Source organism: Cololabis saira, chromosome 15 (assembly GCF_033807715.1).
Source record: "Cololabis saira isolate AMF1-May2022 chromosome 15, fColSai1.1, whole genome shotgun sequence".
Classification (NCBI taxonomy): Eukaryota; Metazoa; Chordata; class Actinopteri; order Beloniformes; family Belonidae; genus Cololabis; species Cololabis saira.
In genome coordinates this window covers 1,484,727-1,506,749 of record NC_084601.1, presented here as the reverse complement: position 1 = coordinate 1,506,749, position 22,023 = coordinate 1,484,727, and the positions used below count along the sequence as shown (strand labels likewise).

General features: G+C 40.9%; 1 protein-coding gene across 1 annotated transcript in view; it reads right to left on the bottom strand.

Moving 5' to 3' along the window:
- The window catches only part of ints3 (integrator complex subunit 3), a 28,777-nt gene that overhangs the window by 4,618 nt on the left and 2,136 nt on the right, over positions 1-22,023 (bottom strand). The window contains exons 3-25 of the mRNA XM_061742043.1: positions 21,214-21,297; positions 21,017-21,130; positions 20,815-20,899; positions 19,603-19,669; positions 19,274-19,415; positions 19,061-19,190; positions 15,945-16,042; positions 15,636-15,827; positions 12,719-12,806; positions 12,045-12,124; positions 11,799-11,890; positions 11,597-11,703; positions 10,657-10,776; positions 10,402-10,531; positions 10,211-10,265; positions 3,544-3,647; positions 3,282-3,446; positions 3,017-3,170; positions 1,990-2,058; positions 1,816-1,891; positions 1,611-1,724; positions 1,441-1,489; positions 1,190-1,357 (exon numbers count right to left, since the gene is read on the bottom strand). Coding sequence (XP_061598027.1) covers positions 1,190-1,357; positions 1,441-1,489; positions 1,611-1,724; positions 1,816-1,891; positions 1,990-2,058; positions 3,017-3,170; positions 3,282-3,446; positions 3,544-3,647; positions 10,211-10,265; positions 10,402-10,531; positions 10,657-10,776; positions 11,597-11,703; positions 11,799-11,890; positions 12,045-12,124; positions 12,719-12,806; positions 15,636-15,827; positions 15,945-16,042; positions 19,061-19,190; positions 19,274-19,415; positions 19,603-19,669; positions 20,815-20,899; positions 21,017-21,130; positions 21,214-21,297 — 2,483 coding nt within the window. The remainder of the gene's footprint in view (positions 1-1,189; positions 1,358-1,440; positions 1,490-1,610; positions 1,725-1,815; positions 1,892-1,989; positions 2,059-3,016; positions 3,171-3,281; positions 3,447-3,543; positions 3,648-10,210; positions 10,266-10,401; positions 10,532-10,656; positions 10,777-11,596; positions 11,704-11,798; positions 11,891-12,044; positions 12,125-12,718; positions 12,807-15,635; positions 15,828-15,944; positions 16,043-19,060; positions 19,191-19,273; positions 19,416-19,602; positions 19,670-20,814; positions 20,900-21,016; positions 21,131-21,213; positions 21,298-22,023) is intronic.

Below are 22,023 nucleotides of genomic sequence, written 5' to 3'. Positions count from 1 at the left end.
GCTTTTGTTGAGTTTGGCGGCTCCTTTGGACAAAAGCGGTAGTGCTTTACCAGAAAGAACTACATTTCCCATGAGCACCAGCGCGTACTGCCGGAAAACTCCTGTCCCCGTCACTGCATTTGTTTTGATAGTGAATGAAATAAGATGGGACGGACTTTCAAAACTACTTTTCTGTTTTCAGCGGTCGTTTGCAGGATGGATAGTGAAGAGGTAATGTATCTATTTTTGGATAAACAATATAATATGACGATGTTGAAAATCACTAAGTTCAACTTGGTTTTATTAGTGAAGTCTCCCCCGCCCCCCGTCCTGTTTCAGCCAGATAATGATCCCCAAACTACAAACGTTTTTTAGAGGGACTTCGTCATAAATTAGTAGTCCAACATAGTTACTGACAAAATAAAAAAATACTTTATAACCTGTGAATAACTGAATGCCCATTCCTTATATTTTGCAGATCAGCCCTGCACAATTTGACAGTTCTCAGGAAAAATACTAGAACCCAAGGCGAATCCCCTGTATGTGAAAACATTCTGATGTTGATTCTTATTGAACATAGAACTCTACATTTACATTTGTATCATAACAATTGTGTCTCTCTTGTCGGACTTCCCTCCTCGTCTTTCAGCTCACGCCAGCGAGTGAACGCCGGGACAATGTTTATTCTTGTCCGGGCATTTAGCTTGTTACTCTCCCACTTTCTTTTTTCGCCTCCTCCGATAAAACTTTTATTTTCTTGGGTTTTTCCGCTGCTTGGGCCATGATACCAGCTTCTGCTGAGCTCTGCGCTCCACGCCCCGCCCAGCTTTGTATCCACTATGAATGGGGAAGGAGGGGGAAGTGACGTATGCCGTAAAGCAGTCAAAGCCGTAAAGATTTGTAGTTTTTTAGTGTGGCAGGGTTCCTACCATGCTCCTCAAAGTTACATAGTGCCAGTGAAGGAGATACAGACCCCTCAGACCATGACAGAGGTTCATTAAATCTGTGGAAGTTGATGTTCCATCACAATGATGATGATGAAATATTAGATTAAGGTGGAAAAGTTACATAGTGCTGCTTTAAAGTACAACAATCTTCTTGCCTCCCTTTGCATCTTCACTTTGATCTCTCTTTTTTTTTTTTAACGTGCCCTCACCATTACCATTATTTCTGGCATTATTGTCCCCCGTCTCTCTGTTTTAGTCCTCACCTCTGCCTCTTACGAGGCTGGTTGTTGTTCTTGATTAACTGGGCTTTAATGTGTTCTCCCAGCGTTTCGTCATACTTGGACGCCCAGTGTCTCAGAATGCTCGTGGTGAACTGGTCCTCTGGGTGACAGGGCCGACTCAGCACCATCTTTACCATCTCCTCACTCGGCCTGGGACACAAATACAGGGCAGGATATTAAAGGGCTGTGAGAGGGACATGAGATAATGAGAAGATGTTTCTTTTCCGTCATACTTTTCTCTGCGGAGCTGGAGCAGGAGACAGGACAAGGCTTCCGGATGTTCTGAAAAAAGACAAAATAAATGAATGACAAAAGGCTATTACAGTTATTTTCTTAGTTTTGTGTCTCTATTGATCCTCTTGTCACTCTGGTGGTTTTCAGTTAATAGTACTTCAGCAGTCACCTTTGTATTTGAGGTGCTGCAGGATGGGGATGATGGTTTCCAGGGGAATACTGTGTGCCAGAAAAAGCTGCCAAGTGCTGTACTGCTCAAAGGTTTCCCATTCCAGAGACTGAACTGTGTACATGAAGAGGACAAGAAGAAGACATGTAAACAAACTGGAGTCCAAACACCAACAAAAGTCACACTGTAAATCTTAATTTCTTACTGAGGATGTTGAGAACAGAGTCTTTCCGAAACATGACCAGGTTCCCCATCATCACATGACACATCAGCTCCTGTAACTGCACACGAGACAGATGACATTCTGGTTATTGTACGAGTGACAAGCAGACGGTTCCAGCCCAGAGCTGCTGGTACGATGGGATCCCATCAGTCTTACCTGCGTAGAGTCAATAACCGCCACGATCATGTTGAGTAACTCCCCACTTCGTAGTGTTTCGTCCGGGAACTGAGTGAAACAGAGATGTTTGTAAGCGTTTGTGTGTTCCTGTGCAGACCAGTACCAGACATGCCTGAGCAGCGCTCTGTAATCTAAGTCCTCCCACATGACTGACCAGCTCACCCGTCTCCTAACGTTGAGTCCAGCTAGCCCAGGGGTCGGCAACCCAAAATGTTAAAGAGCCATATTGGACCAAAAACACAAAAAACAAATATGTCTGGAGCCGCAAAAAATGAAAAGTCTTGTATCAGCCTTAGAATGAAGACAACACATGCTGCATGTTTCTATATTAGTTATAATTGGGGGGAGATTAATGTTGAAGTACAATCTTGAGAAAAAAGTCGAAATGCCGAGAAAAAAGTCAAAATGTTGAGAAAAGTCAAAATTTCGAGATTAAAAAGGAAAGGAAAAAGGAATAAAAAAAGAGAAAAAAAGGAAAAAAGAAAAAAAAGAAGAGAAAAAAGGAAAAAATAAGAGGAAAAAAAGGAAAAAAAAAAAAAAAAGGTCAAACATTTTTTAAAAAGCTCCAGGGAGCCACTAGGGCGGCGCTAAAGAGCTGCGGGTTGCCAACCCCTGGTCTAGCCTCACATTTTTCAGCTGTTGTGTTTTCAGTTTTATTCTTTCAGACCTCACCTACAGCTCATGAACTGTTGATTTCTCTTCTCTAAAATAAACCAGCACATCCCTGATCTCCTGCTCCTTTCTGTCCACAATCATGAATGAGACTGATACACGTGAACTCCTGCACTTGCTGCAGCAAATAATTCCTACCCAGCCTGGGAAAAACCACTTAGTGCCCCAACTGAGGACCATAGTCTGAGACATCTAGATAGTAATTCCCATCTAAGAGGCTTCGAGCAGAGATCAGGATTCCTGGACTGTAGCAACATTTCTATCCTATGACCATCACAGTTATTGTGAGGTTTTAGACTGGGTTTATTCTGCATCAGTGCGTCTCTGTCTGTACCTCAGAGTAAATGGAGGGTGTGAGGTAACAGAGCAGCCGAACATCATCCTCTTGACAAGCTTTCATATCCATCATCAAGCAAGTGTGCAGGTCACCGAGAGCCGTCGCCTGAGCAAAGGATTCGTAGAGCATCATCTTTCCATTTGCCGCTTTACTGTTGGAACAGAAATACAGATGATGTCAATGTTCATATCTCCGTCGTTATCTCCACCCACTGCTTAGAGAGCAGATCCATCCATCAGCTCTGAGATTAAACCCCAGTCACCTGGCTTTCAGGTAGTACAGTAGGTGGTACCCGATCTTTGGCTGCTTCTGGTAAAGTTCTGCTAACATATCCAGAAGCACTGAGAAGCCACTGTTGTCCTCCTGCATGGTGACCAGGTTCCTGAAGATCAGACAGAAGGGTTTGCACACCGACTCCTCCAGCAGCCTGAATGGTGAGAGACCAGAGATCAGAGGGAGATCGGTCATAAGAGAGACTGATGGGTTAAAGGGAGACGGGGGAGTTGCAGACAGAAGACTCTTACTCCTCAGTGATCTCGTCTGGGAGGACGTCTCCTCTGAAATGATCTTTAAACAGTTCAGCCAGACACGAGACCAGACCCGACATCTGCTCCGAATCAAAATCCTCCTGCCATAGAAGGTAGAACAGGTTAGGGACATTTTGATCTACAGCATCCAGAATTGAAATGAAAAGGAGTTAGAACAAAGAAATGAGAGATGATTCCAGCCCTGGGCCTCCTGCTTTTCACTAAAGGTCTACGGTATGTGGTCGTTAGGCAATTAGCCCAAGTGCGTCAGTCCTTGCTGACCCTGCTCTACTAAAACAAACAAACAAACAAAACTCCAGCTGCACTGCTTTTAACGTTACACGTTAAACAAAGCTGTGGAGGCTTTAAATCAGTGGTTCCCAACCTGGGGTCCGGGCCCCCTCTGGGGGGACGCCTGAGATCTCTGGGGGGGCGCGAAACTTTGTCTGCTTTGAAGATATGCAGTTGTAAAAATTATATTTGCGCATGTTAAATAAATAAAAAATAATAACACACCTAATGGAATATGTAATCCAAGTCTGTATAAACCAACTTAGGGCCAAATCCACAAAATGATTGCGCGGCTTTTGCGGCCGCTAAACTGGTGCAAATGAGACAAAAAGAGAGCGTCTAATTCACAAAGCACCCGCAAAGGGCGAATTGCTCCACAAACTGCGCTGCCGAGCAAATAGTGGCAGTCTGCGCCGGTTCCATTTGCATGCATGCAAATTAGGTAATATTCATACATTTGGCGCAAAATTGCCCCCTTTCTATGCAAATAAGCCTCATTGCAAAAAGCGTCTAATTCACAAAGGCCAGGGCTATTTGCCACACGCAAAAATAGTGGAGCAAATACCGTGTTTCAGAAGCGTGTATTAAACTGCGCGCAAACTCCTCACTCCCCCTCTGTCTCTGTTTCTCTCTCTCTTTTCAATATCATTCAAGCCTGTGTGATACTGAAGGATATTAAGGGTGAAATCTACAGTCAGACATGACTGTAAACAGTCAGATCAAGTGGGGTTGTGGACTTCTCGGATTTAAAAATAAAAATAACAGGACGGAGCTCAGGATTCATCCATACAGTAGGGGCTGCTTTATTACAAACAATTCCACCATATAAACATATAAATCTAGAATGTGTGTGTTTAACAGCTGACCTGTAGGTGTGTGTAGCAAAACACAGAACATGAATTACCGTCAGATCCTGATCTGGGACCTCATCTATAAAGCTTGCTTGCAAACAAAAGGAGCCTGAAAGATGCGGCGACGCGCGCTGTACGGTGCGCGTCGCCGCGTAACCTACGCCGTAGGCTCTGCGTCGATTTAACGCGGAACCATAAATCAGCCTTGAGCAGCACTGAGGGAGGAGGGAGGAGGGGGAGCGGGGCTCTTCGCACAGTCTCTTGAGGATTTACAGGCTGAGCCTACCGTTAGTTCTTAAACTGTAAAAAAAAAAAACGGGGGGAGAGAGACAAAAGCATGAGTTTGAAAAGTGGGGGGGCATGTCCCCCCTGTTCCCAGTGGAAATTGCGCCCTTGCGCCTCACGGCGTTTTATTTTCACTCGCTTTATTTTTTATTTTTGCAGTTTTCATTAGGGACCAATGTGTGTGCTGAAATACAGAGAACACTGGAAACAGCTCCGCTCACTTACTCAGACAAGGGCAAATTGCACTCAGCCGCAAAACTTTGTGGGCGTGTTTGCTCCGGTATATCATTAGAGCAAAATCTTTTGTGAATAGGACCTTAAAGCGGGGCAAATTGCGGGCGCTAATGCAGCGCAATTCACAGCGCTATTTGCGGGCGCAATCTGTTCTTTGTGGATTTACCCCTTAGTATTTTAAAATGACCAAAATATATTTCTAAGTTATTTAGCAGGATAAAAACTTAAAAACGTACTATTATATCATTATTCAACATTTAATCAACTACTACTCCGACAGGTTGTTAAAGGAAAAATGTTAAAAATGTTTGCGCTCAAATTAAAAAGAGACATTTTTCAGAAATTATTTTATGGCCCTGTGATGGACTGGTGACCTGTCCAGGGTGTAACCCCTGCCTCTCACCTAAAATGAGCTGGGATAGGCTCCAGCAGACCCCCGTGACCCCGCAAGGGATAAAGCGGGTAAGATAATGAATGAATGAATGAATATTTTATGTCCTTGCAATTATTTTCTGTGCGTATTTTATACATTGGTGACACAAAATGAAGGTGAGAAAGACAAAGTCATACGTATACAGGGTAAACCAAAGAGAAATGTATCAAAAAAACATAATTAATGTTCATTCTTTCAATGAAAGATTTGTAACAAATCCCTTTACTCTTTTGGTGCTAGTACGTACGGGCCGGGGGGCCGGCTGGTCTTAGAGTCAAGTAGGGGGGACAAGGAAAAAAGGTTGGGAACCACTGCTTTAAATGACCGTAGAAAGTTACTGATGGGAAATAACTAAATTAAAATTCTATCGTTTACATTCACTCATGATCAGTGCTCTTTGTCATCCAGGATACGCACAAAGCAGTCGCAGTGATGTTTCTGCATCAAACCAGCAACATACAGGACTGTCTCAGAAAATTAGAATATTGTGATAAAGTCCTTTATTTTCTGTAATGCAAAAATGTCATACATTCTGGATTCATTACAAATCAACTGAAATATTGCAAGCCTTTTATTATTTTAATATTGCTGATCATGGCTTACAGCTTAAGAAAACTCAAATATCCTATCTCAAAAAATTAGAATATTCTGGGAATCTTAATCTTACACTGTAAGCCATAATCAGCAATATTAAAATAATAAAAGGCTTGAAATATTTCAGTTGATTTGTAATGAATCCAGAATGTATGACATTTTTTGTTTTTTTAATTGCATTACAGAAAATAAAAAACTTTATCACAATATTCTAATTTTCTGAGACAGTCCTGTATGTACACTGTGGTTGGGCATTCTGCACTGAACCTACAGATACCCCCTCCCCAGAGATGGAACTGGAACTCATGCTGTGGCGAACGCTCTTGCTCAGTGTGAAACGACTGTATCTCTTTCTATTTATTTCTGGCTATTACACCTCCATCATATTCTAACCTGATAGATACAAAGTTATAATCTCAGTGAAAGTAACATTTGTTCAATACTTATATCTGAGGTATATGGAGGGAGTTAAAGCTAAGCATTACACAAAAGAATTTGCAATGCTATCTAACGTTTGTCCGCTTAACAAGCACAAGTAAACGCGGCAGCTATAACCCCGTCTATAACCTAACGCTTCCCAGGGTGCACCTAACCGGGAGTCAGGTCTGATGGAAACAGAATGACGAGAAATCAACGAGGAGGTCTGTCAGCTCCTCGTCTTCAGAGCAGAGGACGCCATAACTTATTATAGGAACCGTAATGTGCAGCTTACTACTAAAATGACCAACCATAATATTGCAAGAAACGAAACTCAGGTCATTAACAACCTGAAGAGCCTTACAAAGAATTTATATGCTGTCCACAAACACCACAGCTGAAGTGGCAGAGGAAGACTGGGCTGGTCATATTTCCATTTGTGCTACAGGATTTCCGGGAAGCCACTCCACAAATCCCGTTGCTGTTCAGGGCAGAATGGACCAGGCACTCGCTCCACGTCCTGCACCCAGCGCTGCACCAATCAGGGGCCGGATTCACAAAACATTCTTAAGAAAAAAAATCTTCTTAAGTGTCATTTTTTTCTTAAGCTCAGTCTTAAAGGGATTGTGACATGAAAAACACATTTTTCTTGATTTTTTGTGTTTTGTTGGGTGTCTTGACATCAATTACACCCAAAAAACAACGAACTTTTAACATTCAGTGTATTGTGTGCTTTCTGGGATTTTCCGCATAACTATGCAAAAACGGCGCACCTGGTTTGGTGGCGGATCGTTACGTAACGACCCGCTAAATCACCGCCCCCTCCACCCAGCTCCCTGCCTCCTCTCCTCTCCAGCGCACCATAAAGGCTGATTTATGGTTCCGCGTTACACCGACGCAGAGCCTACGGCGTAGGGTTACGCGGCGACGCGCACCATACGCTGAACCCTACGGCGTAAGCTCTGCGTCGATTTAACGCGGAACCATAAATGAGGCTTAACAAGGAGCTGTTTAGAGCCTCTTTTGTTCTAATCACCGGAGGAAAACTGCTAAGAAGACCCGCGGCCACTGACTGGACTTAAGATAAGGGGACAGTGCTGCTTGCATGCCTTTATTTTTATGATTGTTTGCTGTGGTTCGCCCTCCTGCTTTTTCGTGCATGCTTCGCCTGTCGCTCTCGGCTTAACTCTCCGACGCCGCTGTGAGCGTATGGCTGGAGGAGGAGGAGGTTTGGAGGAGCGGAGCAATGATTGACAGGAAAGGGGGGAAAGGAAGCATTTTTCACGGCGCAAAAAAACACTGTAATAAAAAGCCAGGAATAGAGTACTAGAGTGAAGTTTTTCTTGTTACACTCTTTTAGACACATTTGAGGGATGTTGGCCAAGACTTTTAATAGTGTTAAAAGCATGTTAAAAATGATGTCACAATACCTTTAAGAAGAAAAAAGAGAAGTCATATTCTCCAAAAAAGTATTTTCTCAACTTTCTTCTTAAGAAAAAACTTAAAGCGGCACTACGTAACTTTTCCACCTTAATATCATATTTCCAGAGTCATTGTGATGGAACATCAACTTCCAACAGGTTTAATGAACCTCTGTCATGGTCTGAGGGGTCTGTATCACCTTCACTGGCACTATGTAACTTTGAGGAGCATGATAGGAACCCTTCCACACTAAAAAACTACAAATCTTTACGGCTTTGACTGCTTTACGGCATACGTCACTTCCCCCTCCTTCCCGATTCGCAGTCGAGACGAAACTGGGCGGGGCTTGGAGCACAGCTCCGCAGAAGCTGGTAACCCGTTGCTGCGTTGTGGCTGAAGCAGCTCCACACAACAGACGTGGGGAAAAGATCCTAATGGTTTCACTTTTAACCGGTTTCCTGCTCGGAGGCAGAATCACGGAAGCCAACTATCTGAGATAACAAAGTAAAAGAGTGAAAGAGTCGTCGGCTCGCTTGGATCGCGGCTGTAACGACCAAACACCGGCTTCCACACAGTAAACCACAAACGCTCACACAGACCGAGTCGGATCAAAACACGGGTTTTATTCCCCACTTCTCCAGCTAAACGCAGTTGCTGGCCAGCTCTCTGCAGTGCAATTAACCCCAATCTTCAGATAAAACTAGTTGGTTGAGGAAAAAATATTAACTCTTATTTGTAGCTGCAGAGGAAAAAAATAATCTCACGAGGAAAACAAAAATATTGCTCACGCCTCGGAGCCTCTTCAACATAATATAGCAGTCAAAAAAAAAAAGAGAAGTAAGAGGGATACAAAACATGTACTGTATGTTGTACTATTATACAAATTTATTGAAACACATGGCGAGTCAAACATTTACCAAAGCAGCTGCCAAACACTCCTAAACAAGGTAGACTAAGACGGTGGTTGTGCAGAACTGCAGCAGTAAATCCTTTCTAAAGAGTGCAGCTCCGACGAGGAGCTCCATTCTTTGATAGGGGATTTCATATGGATCCAGACCGTTAATAATCATTATTTTCTCCATATACCGCTCCCTGGCTTCCTTGTTTAAGGTATCCTGGTAAATTCCAGTTCCTTTCCAGCAGTTTAACATCTTTTTTTGCGTTCCGTCTGTTTACTTGGTGAAACAGAAAAGTCCGTCCCGTCTTCATTCGCTATCAAAACAAATGCAGCGACAGGGACAGGAGTTTTCCGGCAGTACGCGCTGGTGCTCATGGGAAACGTAGTGTTCTTTCTGGTAAAGCACTACCGCTTTTGTCCAAAAGATGCCGCCAAACTCAGAGCTCAAAGCTGAAAGTTACGTTGTGCTGCTTTAAGAATAAATGGTATTCTTGAAATAAAAGTTTTCAAATTTGTTCTTGACTTTTTTCTTAACTTTAAGACAACCTTTACCTGTCTTAAAATGTCTTCTGTGAAAAGGTAAAACTCTAATATCACCTTTTTCAACACATTTGCACAAACAAAAACCCGTAATATTGTGGAGCGATACATCGGTGTAGTGAAGTCTCGCTTCAGGTGCATCGACTGAATAGAATGAAATCAATAATAATAATAATAATAATAATAATGCAATTTCAGATACAGCCATAGTTTAAGAAGTTCTTAAATAGGAAAAATAAGAAATTCATAAGAAATGATAGTTCTTAAGACGGTTCTTAAGAAAATATTGAGGAATTTCACTTAAGAACTTTCTTATGAACTTCTTAATTTTAGATCTTAAGACATTTCTTAAGATCGTTATTAAGAACATATTGGTGAATCTGGCCCCAGCTCTTCCCACATTGGTGAAGCCGACCAAAAATACAGCCAGGCTGTCATGTTACCCTCTACTCCTGACTCATCTTCTCTCCCCAACACTGGCACCGTGGAAATAATAACACACCTTGCATTTACACTGCCCAGCATGCATTAAACATGAGTTCTTCATTCAGGGAAAGGAATGGTATCTAATCTAAAAACGCCTACAGACACTGGCTCTTGGCTCTCCGTCTGTTTCAAACCCCCAATTAAATATATTAACCAATATCCCAAGGGTTTTGGGAAACAGTCGCATGAAAATATTATTGAAAGAAAACTCACCTCCAAAATAAGATCCACAATCTCTTGCATTGTCTCACACTGAGTTTCTGTGTCACTGCAGAGACGAAATGTTGTTGTTGTTAACAACCAGACAATTACAACATCAGGCAGGACTTAATTCATATCATCAGAGTAACTTCTGACTTTCAGTCTAATCTGATCTAGGGACCTTAAGAAGTGAAGAGCCTCACCTGGTCTTCTGGAGCTGCTGGACCTTGTCCTTCATCGTGTCGTCTAACTGGTCGAGCCAGGGCGTGATGTCAGCAGGCTCCTCAATCACAGCTTCTTTGATGGGCTGGAACCTAAACTCTTTCTTCTTTCCTGTGACGGGTCAACAGTTTGTGTGATGTAGTGCACTAATCACATGCATTTACAGCACGTTTCTAGATCTAACTGGTTCGTTGCGTTGAGCTGAAAGTGTTAAACCATATGTCTCTTGTTCTCACCTTTGCTGCTGATTTCTTCCTCGTCATCGCTGAAAGCAGCTTCTGTGTTGTCATAGCAACCCTCCTCCTTGTCCATCACGTGGTTGTCCATCTCCATGGAAGCGGCCTCTTCCATCTTAACTGCAGAACACAAACATTTTCATGTTTTAGTTGCATTAGTTGCACGGGATAAAGTGAGTCAAATTAAGATCCTTCAAGTTTTAATTACAGATATTCAGTGACTACGTTTACATGCAGTCAAAATTCGGGTTATTGTTAATATTCCGGTTACTGAAACATTCAGAATATTCCATTTACATGGTAATTAATCATTAGGGATATCTGGATAAAACCAGCGACGCACGGAGAACATCATGACGCAATTCCCGTCATTTCTGCTTCTTCTTCCTGTATCCAAATTCAAAACAAATGCTGCTTCGCCCAACTTTTCTCTCACCTTCTTGTAAATCTTCTATCCCGGTACTTTCTACCGTCTACAAATGCAGAAATGTTCATATCCTTCATTACATTTATGAAGTGATTAGTCTCCTCCTGGTCTTGGTTTCTCCGTGTTTAGAAGAACTTCCTGGACTCAAAAGACCAGGATTCCTTGTGAACAGAGCATGTGCAGAAAACATATTCCTGTTCCGTTTGATGGGGATATTCCGTTTGGTGTTTACATGACCCAATATTCAGGTTTTAAAAGGAGTAACCCAGGGCTCATATTGTGGTTTTTAAAAACCCCAATATGAGCAAATTCTGGTGATTCAAAGGGGTTATTGGTTTTTACATGGCCGTGCAAATTCGGGTTATTGCTAATATTGGGGTTTTAAAAGAGTTATTGATGCATGGAAACGCAGTCTGAGAGTGCTAGAAGTTTGTAGGAGTTTGGCTGATAGTGTGTGTGTGTGTGTGTGTGTGTGTGTGTGTGTGTGTGTGTGTGTGTGTGTGTGTGTGTTACCTTCAGTAGGGGGGGATGGCGGGCTGCAGAACTCGGGGAATCTCTCTCTCAGCATTGATCGAAGCTCTCGGTCCAACTTTGGATTATCAAACAATGGAGCGAGGTGACTGAGGTAAAGACATCAATAATCATTTATTAAAAATTACCTGTGTGTCTTTGTAGATGCATGTGTAACGAATGGAGTGTTCAATGTATTTCTTACGCCAGCACTCTCTTCTCCATGATGAAAGTGAGCGAGTTACAGACGCCTTGGCGGACCTGAGATTCCAACGGAGGAAAGAAGTGAGGAATGATCTGAGGAGGCATAGATGAACCCCAAGAGGAACGTCGGAGGAAACGATAAAGAAACAAAGAAAAAGAGCTGTGTTAATGTTGGGAAAAGTTTCATGGTTACTGTTTCCATGATGGAGTAAATTCTGCCCGTTTCATTATTGGGTCTTGATGTTACCCTGCACATGAAGTCCAGCAACGTGGCTGTGATGGCAGGATGAGGTTTCATTGAGTGGTGCATCACCAGGATCGCTGGTTCTGAAGAAAAATGATATGGACAACACAGGTGAATGTCACCTACACTTTATCTGTTTCTCACATGACATTGCTCTTTTACTGACAAAAGTTTCTGAATATCATCAGCACCATCTACACCATTCCAACATTGGTTTAAATGAACAATAAACAGATTCTCTATGTGTGTGGAGCAGCCTTAAAGTCCACATGATGTCTGATCTGACCAATTTGGACATTTATAGTCTTGTGTTGTTTCCATGTAATGGCCAGTAAAGAGCTGCAGTGCCTAAGTGAAAAAAGCTTTTTTATTTATTTAATTATTATTTATTTAAAGGTTTAATTATCAGGGACAATGCACATTAATAATACATTTAAACAAATGTAAAATATGTCAGAATTAGCCAAAAAGGCTATTTTGCATCTGCTGTCTCTGGACTGGTGTAAAATAGTCAACCTAAAAGAAAAATTATTAAGATATAATCAATAAAACATTTCCAAATAATATATCTGAAAGCTATATATGATACCTTGTTCTGAATTATTAGACCTGCTGTCAACACTGAGAAAATATCATGTATGGGATGGACAGATTTATTGTTTGTGTGCGTTTGTTACCTATATTCATGATGCTGTCTTTCTCCGGGTTAAAGAAAAGCCAGTCGTAGAAGAGAGCCAGCTTGGCGTTAGAAGCAGCTACATTCGACTGTGGAGACACACACACAAGAAATACTTTGAATGACTGTCATTTTGCTCGTGGATGAAGGAATGGCATCTTCAATTAGACCTCTTCCAAGTCAGAGCACTTGATTATTTCTGCCCATCAGCCTGCCCGCCAGGATTTCAAAATGAAATCACCTCTACATTAATCATACCCTCAAGGATGGTGAGAAACCTGGGTGTCATCCCGACTTTATGGGCTCATGTCACTCCATTGCTATTAGCCTACATTGGCTATTGGTCACAGCTCAAATCAAATTTAACTCCCTTCTAATATCCTTCAGATCATAGTCCGCTCCCACCTATTTCAACTTAATCATCAGTGTTGGGGTAGTTACTCAAAAAAGTAATCCATTACATATTACTAGTTACTTTAAAAAAAGTAATCCCTTACACTACTTAGTTACTGGTTGCTGAAAGTAACTAGTTACATTACTAGTTACATTACTTTTGGATTACTCCGCAATATCACCTGAGCTGCACCAGAACTCGATTGCCAATGAACAACATATACAGGACTGTCTCAGAAAATTAGAATATTGTGATTTTCTGTAATGCAATTACAAAAACAGAAATGTCATACATTCTGGATTCATTACAAATCAACTGAAATATTGCAAGCCTTTTATTATTTTAATATTGCTGATCATGGCTTACAGCTGAAGAAAACTCAAATATCCTATCTCAAAAAATTAGAATATTCTGGGAATCTTAATCTTAAACTGTAAGCCATAATCAGCAATATTAAAATAATAAAAGGCTTGAAATATTTCAGTTGATTTGTAATGAATCCAGAATGTATGACATTTTTTTTTTTTTTTTTTTATAAATTGCATAACAGAAAATAAAGAACTTTATCACAATATTCAAATTTTCTGAGACAGTCCCATAGTTGGAACCTTATTACTGCAGTGCCCAGATCCGCACAAATGTGTATTCGTAAAGTCCCGTAAAATCACATAAAATCCCGTAAGATCACGTACAATCCCGTAAAATCACGTTAAAGACGACGTAGGTTCTGTGTCGATTTAATGCGGAACCATAAATCAGCCTTAAGTCAGACAAGTGTTGCACAACGCGTGAAGACGCATGAAAGGAAAGTTTGATTTTCTTTTCTGTTCTCCCGTTCTACATGTAGCTGAAAAGCTTAGAGTAACTAAAGTAACGTAATTTTTTTTGTCTTAGAGTAACTATAACGGGATTACCCAAATTACAACTGTAACGCGGTACATTACTGCGTTACTGGCGAATGTAATCTCGTTACAGTAACGCGTTACACCCAACACTGTTAATCATACAGGCTTACTCTAAAAGTTGCGAGTTGCACTGCGCACAGTAAAGGCTGAATTAAGGTTCTGCGTCAAACCAACGCAGAGCACACGCCGCAGCCGTGACGCCGTCGTGAACCTTCGGGCTTCTCCGTCTCTCCATTTGGTCGTGGTGCAGTACCCCCCGCGGCCGCTAGTTAGCGATCTTTTTCTGAATGGTTTATCCGACTTTTTCCGGTCACAGTAAATCAAAGAGATAAGGACAACTATTGTGCAAAAAAACAAAACAAAAAAAATCACATATAAACGAAGAAAAGAGCCCTGGAAGTTCACTACTGCTTCAAACCGGAAACCGGAAATGCTTCGCTTTCAAACGAACCAATCACAGCCCTCTCCGTCTGCGTGTGGTCTGCGTCGCCTCGACGCGTAGTTACAATTTTCGGGAGGTGCACGTCACTGACGACGCAGGTGACGGCGTGTGGTCTGCGTCGACCCAAACCACACGCCGTAGGCACGGCGTCGTTTTGACGCAGAACCATATTTCAGCCTTAAGACACTATGTCTGGGCATTTCTCACAGACTGTTCCACACTGGTAGACTCACATCCCAACTGTTACCAGAGCAGGGTCTTCCTCTCCGTGTTCAAGAAGCTCTCGGAGAAACACCTTTCCTATCTTCTCTTAGAAATGCTTAACACAACTACTCTCCTTAGCACGCTTCGATCTAAGGTGATTCTCCAGCATTTTTGAATGTGTTTTCCACTCGGACTTCATAATAGCAGTTTTCCTTTTAGAAATTGTACTTTTAGCATACTGAAACTCTCTGACTCTAGTATTTGGTTTAACTCTGTTACTTTTTTAGGAAAGGAGCTTTGGATACAAATATCTTCAAAATAAAATATAATGTAGAGTAATGATTGACAGTCTGTGGCCGGGGTTGGCAGCCCAAAATGTTTTAGAGCCATATTGGACCAAAAACACAAAAAACAAATATGTCTGGAGCCACAAAAAATGAAAAGTCTTGTATAAGCCTTGGAATCAAGGCAACACATGCTGCATGTATCTATATTAGTTATAACTGGGGGAAGATTATTTTTTTTTCATTCTGCACTTCGAGAAAAAAGTCGAAATGTCGAGAAAAAAGTTGAAATTTCGTGAAAAAAATTGAAATGTCGAGAAAAAAGTCAAAATTTTGAGAAAAAAATCGAAATGTCGAGATTGATGTTGAAGTACAATCTCAAGAAAAAAGTCAAAATGTCGAGAAAAAAGTCAAAATGTCGAGAAAAAAGTCGAAATTTCGTGAAAAAAAATTGAAATGTCGAGAAAAAAAGTCAAGATTTCGAGAAAAAGGTTGAAATGTGGAGATTAAATAGGAAAGGAAAAAGGAAGAAAAAAGAAGAAAAAAGAAGAAAAAAGAGAAAAAAGGAAAAAAAAAAAGAAAAAAGGAAAAAAAAAAAAAAAAGGAAAAAAAGGCCAAAGATTTTAGAAAAAGCCCCAGGGAGCCACTGAGGCGGCTCTAGAGCCGGGTCTATGGGTAGCGTCTCTTACCGTGCATGTAGTGAGTAACCAGCCGATGATAGCCCAGCGTGGCAGGATATCTGAGCTCAGCACCTCATTGGACGGATGGACCACCCCGCAGATGTATCGAATCAGATCACAGCGCAGCGACTGGCTCTCCGCTGTGGACAGGTACTGTCTCTGAAACCAGTCCTGATACCGCTTCTGCTGCCCAAAACGCACCTGCACACAGGTGAGAAGAAGGAAACACACGAGTCAGAAGTGGAAGAACAGAAACCCAGCTCAGTCCCAGATGAAGACAGGGAAGTTCAGGGACGTAAACCAGCAGTAGACTCTTACCCTGGAGGTCATGAATAACAGCTTTGTCTCCATGTCCGGCGTGAGTCGGCAAGCCAGAAATTTCCTAGAGGTCCGAGCTGTCAGAAGCTGGAGGATACCTGAAGCATGGACACAAATACACATGTTCCAATTTTAAGAGAAATGGAATATAACATGGTAACAATGGGTAGAAGTTAAAGTGCTGGTTCCATATTTTAGGAAATGAAATCTAGTGCCCTACACTTAAGTTTCAGACTTAAGTGCTGCTCTTTAATCATTCATTCTTACGAATCTCTCAAGTCATGTGAACCAGTGACCCAACCATCCTTCTTGTAAGTCCCGACAATCTTTTCTGAACTGTACATCGTTCATCAGTGTTTGAGAGGTTCTGGTCATTTTTTTTTTCTTTCATGTTTCTTTATTGGGAAGTCGATGTAATGCATATTACACAATAAACATTTTTTTAAAGGATTCGACAGAATACCCCGTTTTAAATTTTACCACACACACACACACACGCACACACACACACAAAAAAAGTAAAATAAATAAGGACACAAAACTTAACATAACAAACACCCCAAAACACACACACTGTAAAATACGTAATTATAAACAAGTCCCAAAGTAAGTACCAATTACCAATCAAACTCTGACTGAAGACAATAATAATAGGAAAAATAAAGTAATAAAATAAAATACAGGACACACAAGACAGCAACAACAAAAATAATAAAAAATAAATAAAATGAAGTAAAATAAAATAAATAAAAATTAAAATAAACAGACATAAGAGGAACCCTAAAAAAAAATAGACATGGGGCCAAATCCACAAAAGGATTGCGCGGCTTTTGCGGCCGCTAAACCGGTGCAAATGAGACAAAAAGAGAGCGTCTAATTCACAAAGCACCCGCAAAGGGCGAATTGCTCCACAAACTGCGCTGCCAAGCAAATAGTGGCAGTCTGCGCCGGTGCCATTTGCATGCATGCAAATTAGGTAATATTCATACATTCGGCGCAAAATTGCCCCCTTTCTATGCAAATAAGCCTCATTGCAAAAAGCGCCTAATTCAGAAAGGCCAGCGCTATTTGCCACACGCAAAAATATAGGAGCAAATACCGTGTTTCAGAAGCATGTATTAAACTGCGCGCACTCCCACTGCGGCTCTGTTTCTCTCTCTATTCAATATCATTCAAGCCTGTGTGATACTGAATGATATTAAGGGTGAAATCTACATTCAGACATGACTGTAGACAATCAGATCAAGTGGGGTTGTGGACTTATGGGATTTAAAAATAAAAGTAACAGGACGGAGTTCAGGATTCATCCATACATAAGGGGCTGCTTTATTACAAACAATTCCACCATATAAACATATAAATCTAGAATGTGTGTGTTTAACAGCTGACCTGTAGGTGTGTGTAGCAAAACACAGAACATGAATTACCGTCAGATCCTGATCTGATCCCGATCCGGTGTTAATGAAGTTACTGGTGCTGTGCCTTGTGCGTAAATGCGCACAGCCTCTTAACATTTGACATTTCATTAGCTTATTAGCTTATAGCTAAAGTTAAACAGTCTTATTGCTACGGGGACGCAAGGATCTCCTGAACCGCTCCGTTCTGCAGCGGTCGGCTCCTCTCACTGCGCTGCAGAACGAGCGGTTCAGGAGATCCTTGCGTCCTCGCAGCAATAAGACTGTTTAACTCGTTCTGAACTCAGTTTCACACTCACCTCTGCCACAACTGGACTATATTTTAGTTTGCACTTTACATGATATTTGTTTAAAAACCTTATATGTTTATTTTAATATTATGAATGTGCTTTTATTGGAAGTGTGGTTGATTTTTATGTTTATGTTTTGATGAGCTGCTGGACGGTTGAATTTCCCTTTGGAGATGAATAAGGTTCTATCTATCTATCTATCTATCTATCTATCTATCTATCTATCTATCTATCCGCATGCGAAATACTAGTACAAATACGTGAAAGTTGAGGCTATTGTGCTCTCTGCAGTTTTCATTAGGGACCAATGTGTGTGCTGAAATACGGAGAACACTGGAAACAGCTCCGCTCACTCAGACAAGTGCAAATTGCACTCAGCCGCAAAACTTTATGGGCGTGTTTGCTCTGGTATATCATTAGAGCAAAATCTTTTGTGAATAGGACCTTAAAGCAGGGCAAATTGCGGGCGCAAATGCGGCGCAATTCACAGCGCTATTTGCGGGCGCAATCTGTTCTTTGTGGATTTACCCCATGGTTAGCAATATCATACTTCCCTATAATTAAATGAAATCAAATAAAATTAATCTTCCAAGGATTCCAAAGAATTAACAAGAGAAAGAATAAGTTCCCAAATATAAGAAAACTTATCAGGGCAACCCCTAATACCATATTTAATTTTCTCTAAATATAAAAAGGACATCAGGTCTTTTAACCAAGAATTGGGAGATGGAGGTTTTTGGTCCTTCCATTGAAGTAAAATACATCTACGAGCTACAAGAGAGGAAAAATCAATTATATTAATCTCCTTCTTAGTAAAACTATTAAAATCTTCAGGTACACCAAAAATAGAAATGAAAGGGCTGGTCATTTTAATGGAGGTGTGAAAGAGCCTGAATTTGCCTGAAAAGTAAAGCCTGGATAGGTGAAACCTGAGGCCACATCCTCTGTTTAATGTTGGATTTCCCATTTAAAATAGATTGCTTCTTTCTCTTCACTCTCAGACCATTAGTCCTCTGCATCCAGTGTTTGCTCATTACTGTTGTAAAAAGAGCATCCCTTTTCATTACAGGCAGGTGGACCACTGAGGCCTGACCTGAGGAGCTGGCTCTCCCGTGTCCGCTCATATGTTTGATGAGCTCTTTAGTCGCTGCTGTATAAAAGGTCTGTGCACTCCTCACTAACTCAGCTCACTTTATTTCTGGGTGCTTTGTCCTTAGAGGTGCAACATCTTTTGTCTGAGGGTGTTGTTAACTGTGAAAGTGCTATCTTTAAATTAAATGGTGCTGATTAGGATTTTTTAAAACCTTTTTAGGAGTAGCATAACCTAGTTGAATGTGAATCATCATCAACAAGTATTGTGCAATGAGCTGAAAACACTGGTGAAGTGAAGATCACGGCTGCTGCAGCTCACCAGTGAACTGAGGACTGAGAACTTGTGGGTTGTGCAGCAGGTCTTTCCACAGTAGCTCCATTTCTGGGATCCGAGCGACATTCTGCAGCAGACGAACCAGATCTCTGCCGATGATCAGGCACTCCATGAACTAGAGGGGCAAAGACCAGAGGTTTATATCAAAGTAAACACAATGAAATAAATGCGGATAAAGAAACCTCCCTCCTTCACTACCTTCTCTCTCAGCATGCTGATGCAGAAGTCAACTTCTTTCTGGCGGAGAGGCAACAGGTTTGGGACTCCGTGATCGACGATAAGGCGGAGGTAAGTGTAGACTGACATTGCTATTAGCATTCCACTCTTCAACACCCACTCCCTTCAGAAAACAGAATATTCACCCACTTCACTATTCAAATATTCTGCTGCTTCACTGAAAATACTAAGCTGCTTCAAAATAAAAACACAGAGAGGCTAGAAAAGTAAAGTCAATATGTGGTTATGGAGAGGACATTGGGCTGCTGTATTGATGCAATGCTTATAATATGCGTGTTGATTAAACTCACTTTTGGTCAAGCAGGATGTCCATGACGCTCTCAGCCAACCACAGGTTCTTGGTGGAGATGTCTCCACCTGCAGACAGCAGGCAGTAACATGACATCCACTCAAGAGAAGCTTTTAAAGCAACACTAAGTGATTTGTGAAAAACCAGAAACTTCTGGCAGAAGAGCAACCTGCATTCTGCCAGTGGTCTCCAACCTTTTCTGAACCGCGGACCGGTTTAATGTCTGACAATATTTTCACGGCCCAATCTAAAGGTGTAGTTGATAAAAACTAAATAAAATGACAAGATCAGCATTAAAAACCGTGGTATTTTCTCTATAATAATAATAATAATAATAATAATAATAATAATAATAATAAAAAAACATAATTTTCGAAAATAATGGAAATTGTAAATTACCTTTAATATGAGTATTTCTATAAATGTGTTTTTATGTCTCATTAAGGTTATTTAAAGCCAGGCTTTTATTTTATTTATTAAGGAGAACGATATTTAGTGCTTTTATTTTGAAGGCGTCTCGCCGAGACCTTGTAAACATCCGGCACTTCGGACTTTAATGGTAAAAGTTTAACGGCAGTAGAAAGTGCGTCTGAAAGACTAAACTAGTGTCGGGAATGCTGAAGTGGAGCCTAACTGACACAAAAAGCACCTTCTGATAAGGATTGGTCTTCTTTGCAATGTTATGCCGTATTCATGTCCAGCTTGAGTTTGGTTGCCATGGTTACTCATGTATTGTGGTTAGCGGTAGGCCTGATTTATGGTTCTGCATTAAATCGACGCCGTAGTCTCTGCGTAGCTGTTATTACCGAACGAGCGAGCAGCTGCGTCGGTCTGTATTTAAGTTAAATGAAACTTATATGAATGTAGAAAGACTAACTCTATTTTATTGTATTCCTTTATAGCTCTTACAGTGTGTTTATGTGTGTATTTATTGTACATCCAAGGAATAAAAACATTGTGAACCATCAGTTTGAGAGTCAACCATCATCAGTCAGGGATTCTACAGAAATGATTTTTTCTCTCTGTGTGGCCCGGTACCAGATGACCCACGGCCCGGTACCGGGCCGGGGCCCGGGGGTTGGGGACCACAGGTCTAGACATTACAGACTGATGGCACTACCACCATGCTGACCAGCCACCATCCATCAAACATTACTTTAATCTAATGACATATGAATTGTTACATAAATGATGGGATCCATGCGAGTCTGACCTGCAATCTGTTTGAGAAGTGTCATGATGACACCGTCAGCTCCAACCACTCCACTCTTCACTAGTTCTCTGACCAACCACACCAGCTGCGCACACATCAACAACATTGTTAATAACTCTTGACGCTATCAGTCTGCACAGGATTCATGCAAATATCTGTATACATTAAGTGTATCTGTGTGTAAAGTGGTGTATTTATTTACCTGTGTTCTGGGCACATCCTGCAGTTTAAGGAACTTCTCCATCAGTATCTGGTTGATTTTTACCAGGACTACATTCATCCCGTCTCTATTAAGCAGCGTCAGGTCTCTGTAACACTGTTACAATAACAAGCCCACACGGGGATTTAACTGATGTCAAAATTATGACAAAGATTAGAGAAGATAAAGTGTTAACTCACCCTCTGTGCCTGAGCTGGCTCTGTGAGGACCAGCGTGAAGAGGCCCAGACAAACCTCCTCATGCTGCTGCTGACCTTTACACACCTGACAGAGCAAGCAGAAATGGAAACAATAGTCAGAGCAAAACTTGTTTTTTTAATTGCAGCACTATGATGATGAAGTGATGAAGTAGTTTATTTGGTCCATCAGTTTCCATTGATGAATACATTGCATTTCATTTCTTTTGTAGGAAAGAAATAATAATAAAAAAAGAAGTAAGGAATAAACCGACCAAAAGGTGTAGGCTGAAGCCTGAGCTTATTGTGCCGAAACTTTTTAACTTTGTTTACTTCATAGTACTACTACTGTACTAATACAACAAGGACAAACAATCTACAACAACAAAACGTAATTTACAAACGTAAATATGACAGAAAAATCTAGTAAAAAACAAACAGAAGACGGATCTCAGGAAAACAACTAACAGAGAAAGTAAATAATCAATGATTAGAGGAAACAGAAACAATCTCTAGAAGAGTGAAAACTAAAGGAAACCAAAGACCAATCATTACATTTTTTGGTATATAAATATTATTATTACAACAACAATGTATGTATATATATATATATATATATATATATATATATATATATAGTTATGTATCACACTAATGTTCTGTATCTTTCGATTATATTGGATTTATACATCGTTTAAAATTTATTTATTGAACTACAGTTTTTTTAATTCATTATTGTTATGGCTGTTCCATATTTTAACTCCTGTAACCGATATGCATCTTTCTTTAGTATTTACCCTAGTTTTGGTTCTAT